The following is a 15842-nucleotide window of genomic DNA, read 5'->3' on the forward strand; positions in this document are numbered from 1 at the left end:
GCCACCTCTGGCCAAGTGCCACAGCCTACAGATCAACCTGTGACACTTGTTGATCTGGAACAGCGGCCTCACGTTTCACCCACAGACACGAACACCGTGGAATTATTTTATGTCATAAGAAGAAACATATTCATGTTAACACTCACCTGCCTCAGCTCCACCTTCCTCCTCCTGCTGCTCTGAACGGAGGCTCAACACTTTCACTTTCACGGCTCCTCCCTCATTTCCAGCAAACGGACCGGTGTTCCAGTTTAACTGGTGTCGCAGATTAACTGGTGACTCTCCAAAAGTTGAATCTGTTCATCTGGACGTAGCGTTTTGTGGGAGAAACGTTTGGTCACTCATCCAGGTGACTCCTTCAGTCTCAGCTGACTGCAGGTTTACAACCTTATAAACATTACAGTTTCTCAGACTGGGGGAAACACAATCAACTTTTGGACCATCTCTTTACTGTATTACCGCCTCCCGGCATGCATTGCCAGTGCGTAACACGTAATTACACAATCGAACAATAAACACATACACCAAATGTACCGGGGCCAGTTATGAATACACCACATCTCCCCTTTTAAACAAAAACTGAATATTTCTTGTCTCAGAACTTTCGAGTGGATTTTGATTTTTCTTCTTTTTCAAAGACAGAAACAGTAGCGGTTTTAGATACGGGCGACACGGGCGGTTGCCCGGGGCGGCATCGTGGTGGGGGGCGGCATCACGGGCATCGTCAAAAAAAAAAATTGCTCGTACTCATGCTGCCCCGACATCATGCCAGCGCATATTAGGAATGGCATAGGCACCGATCGGTTTTCTATCGGCCATTTCCTGGGAGTAAGGGCGCCCTCTGTTTGCGAGGTGCGCCTGCTGCTTGCGGCACAGGGAGGAGAGGGCGGGGCGGCGGGCGGCGGGGGAGTCTCTGGCTGGCTGGAGCAGCATCTAATAACCAACTCGCAAAATAAAACAAAATAAAAACAAACCAACAACACGAAAACAGCAGACATTATGATACAGACTTATAATTTGCACCGATGTTTTTTCGAAATTCTATAGGCGAAAAGTGAGCGCGAGAGCCCTCGGTGCGCCTGCGCGCTGCTGAAGTCAAAGTAAACTTTATTGTCATCTCCGCTACATACAGTCCAGTATATAGAGAGACGAGACGACGAGGCTCCAGTTACAGCAGTGCAAGTAAACAAACAATAAATATAAGAAGAGTAAGAAAATAAATATACACTTTAGGACTCGGGGTAAAGGGATCAATAACAATTTAAAATTTATATTTTATATTTTGTTGATTTAAAGTCTCACACACAACCCGTTTTTAAAGTTTAAAAAAACAGAGAAAAGAAGAGGAGGAGTGTAGCGACTTCCACAGTCGCTAGAGGCTGGGGGTGGAGCCTGCCTATTTGCCTGACGCGCTGTCAACTTTACGCAATAATGCGAGAGGTGGAATTTCTTGCTTGTTTATTAAAGTGCTTGAAAAGTTTACAGAGCAATGTGATCGGCTCGCGATTCAAACTCTTAAAACATCACAGCTCTAATGCAACAAGGGGAAACTCGTTGTGCTGCGGTCAACAAAAACTACAGCTACCCAGCCCTCCTCTCTGTCAAAATCAAACCAGTGAAAGACAGACTGACAACGCCCTCTTAATGTCCCACGTGACTCTCGTTACACATCACCATAGCCAAACAAATGAAAACCCAGTGATCATTAAAATTCAATACATTTAATTATGGCTCCTACAAGGAGAAACGAGCAAAAGATACAGGTAAGCAGATGTGTCATTGGATAATGGCAGGTCATGTATCCTAAAACATGAAGAATCAGAATACTTTATTAATCCCTAAGGAAATTATGTGGGTTACAGTTCCTCCAAGAAGAAATGGTAAAAATAGTAACAGTAAGAGACTAAACTCCAAACAATATATACAATAATATAATATTAATTAGTCAGTGTCAATTGTTGATTTGTCCTGTTCCCATTATATGACGAATTATGATGTCTGTTTGGTAGCCGTTTGCATACTATGCATACTCTCTCTCTCTTCATATATAGGGTCATATACAGTTAAGCCCATAATTATTCATACCCCTGCCGAATTTTGACTTAAAGTTACTTTTGTTCAACAAGCAAGTTCTTTTTGATCAGAAATGACACAGGTGTCTCCCAAAGATAATAAGACGATGTACAAGAGGCATCATTGTGGAAAAAAATATTTCTCAGGTTTTATTTATATTTTAGCAAAAGTATCATGTCCAGAATTATTCATACCCTTCTCAATAATCAATAGAAAAAAGCCTTTATTGGCTATTACAGCAATCAAACGCTTCCTATAATTGCAGACCAGCTTTTGCATGTCTCCACAGGCATTTTGCCCATTCATCTTTAGCAATGAGCTCCAAATCTTTCAGGTTGGAGGGTCTTCTTGCCATCACCCTGATCTTTAGCTCCTCCACAGATTCTCAATTGGATTCAAGTCAGGACTCTGGCTAGGCCACTGCAAAACGTTAATGTTGGTGTCTGCTAACCATTTCTTCACCACGTTTGCTGTATGTTTTGGGTCATTGTCGTGCTAAAATGTCCACTGGTTCCCAAGGCCAAGTTTTTCTGCAGACTGCCTGATGTTGTTGTTGAGAATCTTCATGTATTGCTCTTTTTCATGGTGCTGTTTACTGTGATTAGGTTCCATGGTCCATTGGTAAAAAACACCCCAAAGCATTAGGTTCCCACCACCATGTTTGACAGTGGGGATGGTGTTCTTTGGGTTGAAGGCTTCTCCATTTTTCATGCCAAATGAAGGCAACATCATTGTGACCAAATAATTCAATTTTTGTTTCATCTGACCATAACACTGAAGACCAGAAATCTTCTTCTTTGTCCAGATGAGCATTTGCAAAGGCCAAATGAGCAGGCACTTCTTTTCCTTAGAAGTGCCTGGAGAAGTGGCGTTTTCTTGGTCTGCATCCGTGGAACCCAACAGTGTCCGTTGGACTGTCTGCCTTGAGACATTGCCACCAGCAGAGCCCAGATTCACCAGAATGGCCTTGGTGGTGATCCTTGGATTCTTTTTCACCTCTCTCACTATTCTCCTGGCCAACACAGGTTTCACTTTTGGCTTCCGACAACGTCCTCTGAGATTTTCCACAGTGCGGAACATCTTGTATTTTTTAATAATACTTTGCACTGTAGCCACTGGAACTTGAAAACATTTGGATATGGCCTTGTAGCCCATTCCTCACTTGTGAGCAGCCACAATGCACAGCTGCAGGTCCTCACTGAGTTCCTTTGTCTTAGCCATGAATGTCCACAGACCACCTGCAGAGAGCTGCTGTTTTTCACCTGTTGAGTTGATCAAAACAGCTATTTCCAATTAATCAGGGTAATTAGGATGCTTTAGAACAGCTTTGACTATTTGGAATGGTATGGAACTTTGGATTTTCCCAGAGACTGTGACAGTTTGTAAAGGGTATGAATAATTCTGGACATGATACTTTTTGCTCAAATGTAAATAAAAGCTGAGAAATATTTTTTCCACAATGATGCATCTTGTACATCATCTTATTATCTTTTGTGAGACGCCTGTGTCATTTCCAGTCAAAAAATAACTTGCTAGTTGAATAAAAGTAACTTTAAGTCAAAATTTGCCAGGGGTATGAATAATTATGGGCTTAACTGTATGTGTGTGTGTGGGGGGGGGGGGTGGGGGGTGGGGGCGCCAGGGGGCGTGTTCGCCCGGGGCGCCAAACAGGCTAGGACCACCACTGGACAGAAACATCTGTCAAACAAACTGCATTACATTTTTAACCTTTTGTTTTTATTTCCCTCCCTTCTTCTTTTTTTGACGACTCTGTTTGATTCGTTTCACTCTACAAAACCATTATAACAGTTATAAAACAACAACCTTTTTCCTCTTACAGATCTAACTTTGTAGGTTTAACTGTTGCCCTCCCTGACTTGGTTCTGACCACATCGGTGTTAACAGGTGTAGCAGGGATCACAGTGGGTGTTTGTGGTTTCTGCAACATTATCATTAGCAGGGTCCTGCACTGGTGCACTTAAAGGAATCAAATGCACGCGATTACGCCTCACAGTCCCTTGTGGTAGCTCCACTGTGTATGATCGGGGTGTAGAGTGATTTTGGATAACAGTGCCTGCAGTGTTGACATCAGTCACCCAAACTTGCTGGGGACAGGCTGCATAAAGGCTTTGCGCGGTGGCACCTGTTGAAGTTTGCCGTGTCTACTTTATGGAAACTTGGGGCTGCTTGTGTTTAAAGCCGTACGCTGCTGCGAAGTCTGCAAAGGTTCAACCTGAATACTGTGGCCCATTATCGGACATGAGGACCTCTGGGATACCATGACGGGCAAAGAAAGGTTTCAGGTGGGTAATGATATTGTTTGATTTTGTTCTATTCAACGAATCCAGAGTGATAGTCAACCACAAGAAGGTAAGTTTTTCCCTTAGACTCTGCAGACACGGGATTCTGCCAGTAGCCACTGCTTATAAGAAAATACAATTACCACTGTGAGAATGTTTTCACTAATAAACATACAGAAACTAACATGTTTTTTTAATTAATTAATTTCTTTGGGATGAGCATTCAAGTCTCTCAATGAATACAGATGAAAGACTTGCCACGTGAAAGCAAGAGATAAGGCTGATAAAGAAGCTATTTGCTGAGGCATGTGCTGTGCAGGAACCTGAACAGTGCAGTTGCAGTATTTGTCCACCAGGCGGCTCCAGCTATTCATAAAGTGCATCAATGATTGAGGAAATTCATTATTTTGCTCTTTTAATTAACTGCTACAGTTACAGAGTAACAACTCTGTTTAACACACTTCAGTCTGATCTCTGTTAGACTGACATGCTGAAACAACCTGCTTCATTTGAACCCTTCAAATAAAAATCAAGACTTTATTTATTTGATTTGTCAGTATAAAGCAGCTCTGAGCTCAGCAATAATAACACAATTCTTATTTTCAGAACGTGTGATAACAGACGTGACACTTAATGATCATTTATATTCACACCTCAAAGAATTCAAAGTGTCACCTGACCCATATCTCATCTGAGACTTGTTTTTGCTTTCATCAGTTTTGACTTCATCTTTAATATTTACTCTGATCTGTCACATAAATCTGATCTCAGTCGTGTGTGTTATTGTAGAGTTTTCTCAGCTGATCGATGCCTCAGTGATGCCTCAGTAATGCGTCTGTCTCTGTCATGGACTCTTGAGTTTGACCCAGACGTCTGAACACTTAATTACATTTATTTAAATGTTTTCCTTCATCAGCTCAGTTTAAACCACGGTGACTCTCACTGACACCAACAGCATCATCCAGTCCCGTGAACTGGAGATGGGCGGGGCCTCAGTAAGGAGGGATTAGGACTCTGTTACCCAGAGTGCACTGCGAGTGTAAAATCCCCAAAGAGGATTAGTGAGGATCAGAGAGACGACATGCCGCTGAAGAGAGAAGGTGAGACGCTTTTTCCACATCAGCGTTCTGTTTGTTTGTTTGTTTGTTTGTTTGTTTGTTCTGAAAGGTGTGTGTGTGTGTGTCTGTTCACTCCTGTGGTTCGTCCTCAGCCTCTTCTTCTTCTACTTCTTCTTGTCTTTCACTTCCTGTTCTCCTCACTGGTATATATAAAAATCTACTGTCTGCGTGACCTTTGACCTGTGTTGGTCACCATGGTTACACTGGGGTTCATCTTGTTTCGACTGGTTTTCCTGGTCTGACCTGAGAGTGGGTCATACAGGAAGCCTGAGCATCATGTGACCTGAGCTCCTGACACGAGCTGCTGGATTCAAAGTGAAACTTTATTTAAGGCTGACGGACGGACGGACCAGCTGATCAGAGCTCAGGGCCAAAGCAGGTTTCATGGTTTCTGTGGGTGCAGGAGCTGACAGGATCCTCAGGTATGGAGCTCTGAGGAGGCTCAGGACACCACCTGTTGGAGGAGAGTCTCAGGTGTGTCCTGCTGGGAGGAGGCGGGTCATCACTCTGGGTTACGGTTTGTAAACCCCTCAGAGGAGGCAGAGGGAGGTCTGCTGTCCTCATGACCCGACGGACTCTAACACACATGATTAAATCTCTGCATGAACAGGTGACGGGCTCACAGGTGAGAGGCAGGCCTGCTGTCACATGATCTGCTCATACAGGGCTCTGTGTACAGAGAGCAGTCTGGTCAGCTTATCACAGATGGAGGAGACCTGCTCCTGCACTGTGGGTGGAGCAGCTGCAGCTGCAGCTGGTTTCTGACTCCACCCCTCCTCCATCTGAGGTTCTTTCAGGTTTGATGCTGATGGGGTCCACACATGACTGAGTGAGTGGGTGGGTCTTCTGTAAGTCTTAGTGGACCTGCATTGTGCACAGCTGATGGAGGTGGGTGTGTCTCATGATGACCTCACAGTCGTCTCAGACAGTGTGGAGGACACAGGGAGCTCCACCTGACTCTAACCTTTTATTTTGGTAGTCAGATGTAGAGTTCCTCCTTTCCTGTGAAAGACACTCGGGGATCAGGTCCTGGAGCTGGAGGCTTTTCCTGGAAGTGTCACTGCTGCAGGTCGGTGTGAGAGAGACTCTAACAGCTGCTTCATCTGTGAGGGTCAGAGCAGGAACAACACCTACCCTGACTCACCACAGCCACAGTGCTCTGCACATGTGGACAGATGTTCACACAGAGCAGACACAGCTGATCTGAGCTTCATGGATCAGGCAGGTGTGGCCGTTTCTCCTCCAGACCCAGAGGGGGAATGCCTCCCTGCACCTCAGTGACACACCTGTACCCCGAGGCCCTGCATGTGTGGGGGTGTGATGGAGCGGGAGGAGGGAGACAGATGGGGATGGGGAGGAAAGGATTGGGGGGTGGGACAGTACTTCCTGGAGGGGCCGCGCCTTCCACAGAGGTCCACCTGACCTCCCACAGAGGAAAAACTACACCCGCCCCAAACTTCACTCAACTCCCAGACTACATAAGAAACAAGACACCCAGGTTGAGCTCCTCCTCCACCTCTGCTAGATCCCTCCCCCACCTGCGGAGTGGACTCCTCAAGAGCAGAGACGCCCTGCAAAGGATGGTAACAACCTCCCCACCAGCTGAAGAGGCCCCAGTTCCACCAGTGCACCAAAGGCCCCTGCGCCAGGATGCACCCACCCACAGCCTCAGCGACACATCAACCAGTACCCAAGCCCCCCAGGCCCGGCCAGAACCCCAGCCCGGAGGTGGAGCACCCCAAGAACCCAGGGTCAGGCTGCCAGGCCGGTAACCAAGGGAACACCACCCAAGATCCACAAAAGCCCCATTCAGGTCAGGAGCACAGCCCCCACGCCAAACCGCACAAGAAACCCACCCCAAGGGAACCCACACACCCCCCAACACCAACAGCAATGGCCAGCAGGACAGCACCACAGCCCCACGAGGTGATGGAGCTGATGGATGTAGCAGTATTGGCTCATGTTCAGGTTCCTTCCATGGTGAGCTGTGAGAGCTGACCTCTGGGCAGAGGTTTGTTATTACAGCAAACACATTAATATTGTTCTATTTTCATTTACCGTCCTTAAGTTTCTCTTTACTGATGTTTCCTGCAAATGTAATGATTTTTTCAGACAGTTTGATTAATAATAACCAGGAATTCATTCATTTCTAACTGACCTGTTTTTATATATATTTTTATCCTTTTTTGGATTTTCTTTCACACTTCATTTGTACTCAGTGCTTCCAGATGTCACACAGATGTTGTTGATGCTGGTAGTGTGAGAGGTCCGACCTGTGAAAGCACTTCATTACTGTCACAGCACAGCATGTGAAACACGTCTGCTATGCTCTGCACTGGGACACACAGGTGTGCAGTGTGGGGGCGGGGCTCCTCATGTGCCCCTGGTATCCCGACTGTTAAAGTGATCTTCCACATGTTTCCTGGAGACGTCTTTGAGCTTCTTTACACCTTCAAAGTGTGACCAGGCTGTGGGGTCTCAGTTACCTTTACTGGAAAAAAGGAAGGAAGCCTAACACGACCTCTGTGACCTCTGTGACCTCTGTACAGACACAGTAACACACACAGGTGTGTCTGCTGGAGTCCAGGGTCCCACAGCTCAGCTGCTCTCACAGGCACAGACATGATGTATGTGATACATGACCATGATGGACAGTCATGACAGCTCACTGTGTCACCTACTGCTTACATGACTCAGAACAGGGTTTGTACCACAGTAGAGTCCAGTAGAGTCCAGTAGAGTCCAGTAAAGCGTGTGCTGTGGTGTCTCCTCAGATACTGAGCGCGCTCTGCAGGTGATGGAAGCCTGTCAGGCTGGAGCCGCTGATGGGGTCAAAGGTCGAGCAGAGAAGCTGCTCAACATCTTCCAGAGTGACCTGTTCCAGGCTCTGCTGGGTAACACACACACACACACACACACACACACACACACACACACACACACACACACACACACACAGTAATACACACAGACATTTTCGTTCAGCTATCTTAGTGAGGACCTTCATTGACATGATGCTTTCCCTAGCCCCTTACCCTAACCCTTAAAAATGAATGTCTAACCCTGACCCTAAAGCTAACCATAACCTAATTGTAACCTTGACACTAAAACCACATTTTGAGCCTCAAAAAGCCTTTAAATGTCTTCAAACTTGCGAGGACTGTTGTGTGTGTCTCCTCACAAGTGACTGTTGGTTCTCACAAGTAGAGTAGGATGCAGATTTTGGTCCTCACAAAGATAGCTAGACAGGAACACACGCACACACACAGTAACACACACACAGATGTCACAGGTGTGACTCTCAGTGTGTCTCAGTTTAACACTCGGGTTATTTTGGAAACATTTTAATAGTTTTGTTTCCTGACAGTTTATAATTTCAGACATATTTAACTTCTTTTGAGGATGATTATTATTTCGTTATTACTTTAGATGACTGTAACGAGCTGTTCTCTCACTAAATATGAATATTTGAGGTTTGTTTCCTCACAATAAAATGTAATTATTCACCTTTTTAGAAAACTTTCAGAGCGTGTTTGAGGCGTTTGGATTTTTCAGAAATAATTATTTTTGTGCAGTTTTCTATAATTTTATTCTTAGAAACATAACATCAATATAACGAGCTTATTCGCCTATAGTGAGTCACAGATGTGTGTTTTCATTATATTTATCATTTATAATATTTGTAGAACATTTAGAAACAGTTTATAATTCACTTTAAATTTGACTCTTTCATTCATATTCTTCAGTTATAATAAAAACGTTTTAATCAGATTTTTCCTGATGCTTAATTCATATTTTGGGGATGTTTTCCCAGAAATATGTTCTTTGAATTTCTCACTAGTTTTTGGACCATTTATTTATTTATTTGTTATAATTGTGAGAGTTTTAATGTTTCTCAGTCATCTGAACGAGATTTTTTCTGATCTTTTCTAAATATTTTTGTAGAATATTGTGATTTGAGGTTTTTAGTTGTTGTATCATGAAATCCTGTTTTAAAGCACTTGTTCTTTTAACTTCATAATTAATGATTAATGTGATTATTTAAAATCACAGTAATGATGCTGTTTTCATCAGACTATGTGGTGTTTATAACGTTTCCATCCATAATAATAAAAACATGAAGTCATTCACAGCTGTATCCATTCATACACTGGTGCTGTTCTCACACACTGCAGTAACAGATTACTCCTTCAGAGTAATAGATTACTCTTACAGAGAACTGCCTGCTCAGCCTGTGTTAATCTGGTCTTAATGAAGTGACATCACAGGCTGAGGCAGTGCTGTGATTGGCTGAGACGGTCGGGGTTTACTGAGTCATCACAGGACTCTGTGCTCTGATTGGCTGCTGCAGGTGAGAGCTCACCTGTTCATGCAGCAGTTGTGATGAAGGTTCAGAGGAAGACGTTTCTGTGATGGTTTAATGGCAGAGCCGTTTTTAAAGGACTGTTTCACTTTATGCGAGCCTGCAGGGTCTCTGAGCGATCTGATTGGCTCTATGAGGTTGCACTAACTCAGCCTGAACACTAACCAGACCAGACTAATGGAAACAGAGCAGAAAGACCCTTTAACTGTGGGACAGGCGGGGGTTCATGATGGTGCATTCAGGTTTAATCTGAGTTTAGAGTGTCAGAACACGCTGTGTGGCACCACACCAGGGGGCGCTGCTGCACAGGGAGGGCTGATCATGGGCCCATTTTCTTCTTCTGTTTGTTTGTTTATAATATTCTAGCCAACAAACGCTGCCAATCACAGCCTGTTTGTCCATCATGTTTTTTTCTCTCATAGTCTTACTTTAAAATCCGAACATTTCCATCTTTTTTCTCAAAATTCAGACACCTCTCTGTCATTTACATGACTTTGGCTCCATAAGTCAAAGATTTCAACTTTTTCATGTTATTAATGCTCCAACAGCACAAACTCGGCTCAGAGGTTCAGTTCAGGTGAAGCTAGCGAACAGCGAGCAGCTACAGTCACTACTATCAACATCCACCTGTCAGTCAAAGAGGCCACGCCCCCAATGATGCAAACTTTAAATTATCCACAGAGACTAAAACATCTGTGTATCCAGCTGTAAACATGTTTAACATGAGGACTGACTCACTGCTGCCTCTGCTGGACACCAGAGGAACTGCACCTCATCTGACTCAGACTAATGTGTGTGTGTGTGTGTGTGTGTGTGTGTGTGCGCGCAGACATCCAGGAGTTTTACGAGCTGACAGTGTGTGAGAACCAGACGACGGACCAACCACACACACCTGTACAGGTACGAACACACACACACACACACACACACACACACACTCTTATAATCCACATAGAAACACCCGTTGCTGTTACTTAGCAACAGCTGCAGCAGCATTGCCGGGGCAACAGCTGCATAACACCATGGCAACAGGAGCCCAACCCCCACCACCCCCTCCCCTCACTCTTCCTCTGTGTCTCTCACCCTCTCTCTCGCTCTCTCTCTCTTCATGTCTTCTTTCTGTCGAGTGACTCAAGGTGCACACACACACACACACACACACACACCCCAGTCTTCCTCATCTTCATCTCTCGCTCTCTCCTGCACTGCTCGCTCGCCCCCTTCTCTCTCTCTCGCTCGCTCGGTGCTGTCAGACGGAGGAAAGAGGAGCTGAGAGAGCGGGCGAGCGAGGGAGGATAGACAGAAGAACGAGGAGAGAGAGAGAGGGAGAGCGAGCATGAGTGTATGAGTGTGTGTGGAAATGTGTGTGTGTGAGTGTGTGTGTGTGTGTGGATATGGACTGCCTCTGCATTGTCACCACCAAGGTAAGAGCAGACCGCCCGCACGCACCCGCCACAACACACACACACACACACACACACACGGTTTATGAGGACACACATACATGTCCTCGTGTGTGTCCTCATGAAGCATCAAAGCCAGTGTTTCGTGTGTGTGTTTGTGTGTGTTCAGATTTCATGTTTTCATTCAACACCACTGTCTCTCTCTCTCTCTCTCGCTCTTTCTGCCCCCGTGTGTGTGTGTCTGTGTGTGTGTGTCTGTGTGTGTGTGTCTGTGTGTGTGTTAGCATAGCCACATTAGCACGTATGTTAGCTGATGCTAGCCGCAGCCAGCTGTGAGCAGGAGGGCCGTGCGCTGGATGCTGAGCACATGTGGAATCGGCGCGTCACATGTCGAGGCTCACATGTGCTTGTTGTCACGGAGACGGTCATGTTTCCCTCCAAACTGAAGCTGGGTTCAGGACGTGGTGGCGGGCTGCAACAGGTCGTGTGTTAAACTGCACTGTCACCCTGACCTGTGGCGCTCGCCGGCGTGCTCGTTACAGGAAACTGAAGGAAAGAACCGAGTGTTAGAGACACTGTTGGCGCCACGGGACGGTTCAGCCTGATCACCTGTTGTATCACAGGATGAACCTGAGTGACATCATTAGCGTGGAAAGTTGGTCTCAGAGGTGTGCAATAACCACACGTGTGGGTACGACTGTGACTGTGAGGACGAGGTCACGTCTGTGGAGGGTCCTAATAATCTTAGAGGCATCATCCAACCTCCCCAGCACGAGATCATGTGATTGATGGTAGAGCAATGATTCACCAAGGGTGTGCAAGTGTGACAGATGTGCAGGTGTGACAGACATACAGGTGTGACAGACGTGCAGGTGTGACAGACGTGCAGGTGTGACAGATGTACAGGTGTGACAGATGTGCAGGTGTGAGAGACGTACAGGTGTGACAGGCGTGCAGGTGTGACAGGCGTGCAGGTGTGACAGACGTACAGGTGTGACAGGCGTGCAGGTGTGACAGGCGTGCAGGTGTGACAGATGTGCAGGTGTGACAGATGTGCAGGTGTGACAGACGTGCAGGTGTGACAGATGTGCAGGTGTGAGAGACGTGCAGGTGTGACAGATGTGCAGGTGTGACAGACGTGCAGGTGTGACAGATGGAGCAGTCAGGAGCATTTCAGCTCAAACAGCAACAGTTAGAGGAGAAACAGCAGGAATGCAGCAAAGCTGTGGGATGTTTTTAAGTTTTCTGGCCTATTTCTGATCGTGAGCTGCTCGATGGTGGAGAGGATGCTGTCAGGTGGAGGAAGGAAGACCGTTAGTGGACAAATATCATAAATATGAAGAGATGTAAATGAGCAGGTGGAAACACAGAGAACACATCTTGTTGTTCAGGTTCAGGTGGATCACACAGTCTGAGACTGTGGTGTTACAGTGCATCTCAGTCATGTCATTACTCTGTAGTGTAGCACAGTGTAATTATCATGTACTTTGTTCATCACAGAAGCTTGAAATGATGTCAGTGACAGAGTCACAGAGCTCAGTGAGTTTAATGACTAAGAGTGTAAATTTGATCCAGTCAGCAGCTCTGTGATATTTTCATGCATTACAAATACTGTCCAGACTCACCTGTGGAGAAACCCACCTGTTCTGAGCACAGCCGTTCACACTGATACTGTATAAGGTCCCAGAATGAATTTGCAGCATTTAGTTTTTGGAGCAAGTTCGATTTTCTGATTTTTTGCATGCAGATAAACAGCTCTGACCAATCAGATGGCTTTGTGCGCTGAATCCACACTGATGTGGAAACATTCAGCTGTTTCCTGTCTGAGCTCAGAGAGTCTGAATAATGAGTTAGATTATGGTTGTTATCAGGGTCAGGGGCCCCACAGTACTGTAACTTCATTATGAACAAGCTCAAAAGTGTTTTATGTATCACATAAACACAAATAGAGCACAGATCAGTGCTGTGGTTACTTTGAATAAAACTTTCCTGTATCTCTGTCGATGTTTGACTGCAGCTTGGAGAGGAAACCATGTCACATATGAACACGTGTTTCTGACTGGGCCTGAACACACTCAGGACAAGCAACGTGGACTGGTTTATGATCCTGGGTAACACAGATCTGTGAGGGAGTCAGCCCAAACATGCAGCACAAACTGAGTTTCATCAGTGTGAGTAACGTTCGTGTTCTCGGAGCAACAGATGGAGCAAAACGTGCGTAAGGATGGAGGCCTGTAGGAGGCCATGAGGAGGAGCTGCACTGTGTTTGGTCTGTCTGATGTTTGCTGTCCTCCTCACTCTGGTCTTTGTGTTCGTCCTCTGCAGTAACTCCTGACAGTCGTTGTTGGTTTATAATGTTGGCATCCTATTAAAGAGTGTTAATCATTTTAAAGGCACATTTATGCTCCTGTGTTCTCTGATACTTCCTGTTTCCTCTCCTCCATCACTGCTGGAATATTCTTCTATTCTCTGCTCACAGAGATGGATGTGTTGGATCAGAAATAGCCTCGTCTATCTTTAGCTGCATCAGTGCTGCTAATGGACCCACACTCAGACTGAGCTCTTGTGTATTCAAACAGACTCTTTTGCTGTGCTGACTCCTCATTGGGCAGCAGTTGTTTGAATGGACCAATCCAGTCCAGTGACATCATATGAGAACTGGCTCAGACCGGACTGATTCCTGCAGCATGTTAAAGAGTTAACTGCTTTGCTGGTTCTTCTACACGTGTATGTTTGCATGAGCTGAACTGGTTCCAGTCTTTAAGACAATAAAGACTCTTTTTCATTAGCACCTACTCCGGAGGTTCGCCATGGTTTTCAGGGTTTTCCATTAGGTGGTAGCTCCTGGTACCAGGTACTTTTTAGCTCCTGGTACCAGGTACGTTTTTATTGCCCGCTATGCCGGGGCTCCAAAGTGACCTGAGGTGATCTGGAAATGTGACGTCAACAGATTGCACACCACTGCGGCATCAGTCGATGAGAGTGTCTCTGTCACAAAAATCAAAACCGCCATTTTTGAAACCCAGATATGAAAGACAAAGACAACCCACACAGTTTAGGTGGTACTCGATTGTAATGGAAAAGAACTGACTACCAGAGTATGTCATGGCTCTAGAGTGCAACCCATTTGGTCACAAATGAGACCTAATTTCTCAAAGGTGCGACAAAGAGTCTCTGCACCTCTGAAAGTCTCTGTGTGGTCAACAATAGATACACATTTCGTCGATATCGTGATCTAAACCAATCAGAGATAGTCAGGGGCGGGACCTCTCAGGTTCCCATGTAAGATGTTCAGTTTGAAGCCTCCATTTTTAACTCAGATTTTCTTTTTATTAAATATATCTTGAGATGTTTTAAGTTTTAATTTCAGCTCAGTGAAGCAGTTTAAGCACAAGAACTTCATCAGTACTGTATTTTTTGGACTATAAGGCGCACCTAAAATCCTTTAATTTTCTCAAAAGTGCGCCTTATGTATGAATTCTGGTTGTGTTTACTGACCTCGAACTGATTTCATGTGGTACATGGCGCTCAAAAATCTGTCACAAATGTTTTAGTACGACTTTGGTGACCTATGAAGCTGCACGGCTGCATAGATTGGTGGAGCATTACGGCTAGCGTAGTCTGGAGCCTTGCGGAGTGATACGTACTGTGCTTCAACACAATATTACCGTATTGTGTGTGTATAAGGAGCCCAAAATGGCACCAGTTCAGAGACATGCCTATGAAGCGGATTTCAAGTAAAGTTTGACTTATCTATTTGTTTCGCTTAATGCGCCTTAAAATCCGAAAAATACGGTAACTTATCTTTTTTGTAGAAATGTGCTCCAAATAAATAACTTTGTGTTGACAAGACTGATAGGTAATCATTTACAAATCAATATCGTCTGTATGGACGGTCATTTTTAAAAAGTGAACATGTAAAGTGTTAGGCACTGCGGGTGAAAGATTTGGGTGCACCTAATAAAAAAAGTTAGGCGCACCAGTGCAACCATGGCAACAAGTTAGTCTAGAGCCCTGGATTAGGTACTACTGGAACATGCTACTGACACATGACCTCGTGATGTCGTGGTGACGTGGACACCGTGGAAACACAGGCTTTCAGGATGATGGAGGTATTAAACTGAAGATGAACCTTTATTGTGGCGAGCTGAAAACTACGTCCATAACACAGGAAACACGGTTTAACAAACACATTATCCTCGAGGTTTGAGCAGCTGTTTTTGTGACCATCTCAGTGGTTTAATGAGGTTCTCCTCTGCCTCTGAAGGCCTGACGATGGCTCAGGTCCTGCTGTTTTTAGAAACAGTGATCACTGCAAAGGTTTCATCCTGTCGGGCAGTTTTTACTGGAGACCACACAGCTGCAGAGCTCTGAGCAGCATCAAAATAAAGTGTTTTCACTGGTTTTACTGGAGCTGTAGCTCACCACTGGTTCTTCTGTTACAGCCCTGATGTAGTCCAGCAGGTGCAGCTGTTGGCTCTACTCTATAACACGACTAAGGGCGTAAGTCCCCTGTTATTAAACAGATTCAGTCTGTTTTATTAGAAATGAATCATATTTACCTACATACTTAAATGTCTGCTTT

At 45.2% G+C, this 15842-nt stretch overlaps 1 protein-coding gene across 1 annotated transcript in view; it reads left to right on the forward strand.

Annotated features, from left to right (window-relative positions):
- Positions 1-5437: 5437 nt before the first annotated feature.
- Positions 5438-15842, forward strand: part of LOC116319865 (disks large homolog 4-like) — a 92731-nt gene continuing 82326 nt past the window's right edge. Inside the window, exons 1-3 of the mRNA XM_039608852.1 lie at positions 5438-5473; positions 8266-8385; positions 10684-10754. Coding sequence (XP_039464786.1) covers positions 5455-5473; positions 8266-8385; positions 10684-10754 — 210 coding nt within the window. The 5' untranslated portion in view covers positions 5438-5454. The remainder of the gene's footprint in view (positions 5474-8265; positions 8386-10683; positions 10755-15842) is intronic.

Source organism: Oreochromis aureus, linkage group 3 (assembly GCF_013358895.1).
Source record: "Oreochromis aureus strain Israel breed Guangdong linkage group 3, ZZ_aureus, whole genome shotgun sequence".
NCBI classification, from domain to species: domain Eukaryota; kingdom Metazoa; phylum Chordata; class Actinopteri; order Cichliformes; family Cichlidae; genus Oreochromis; species Oreochromis aureus.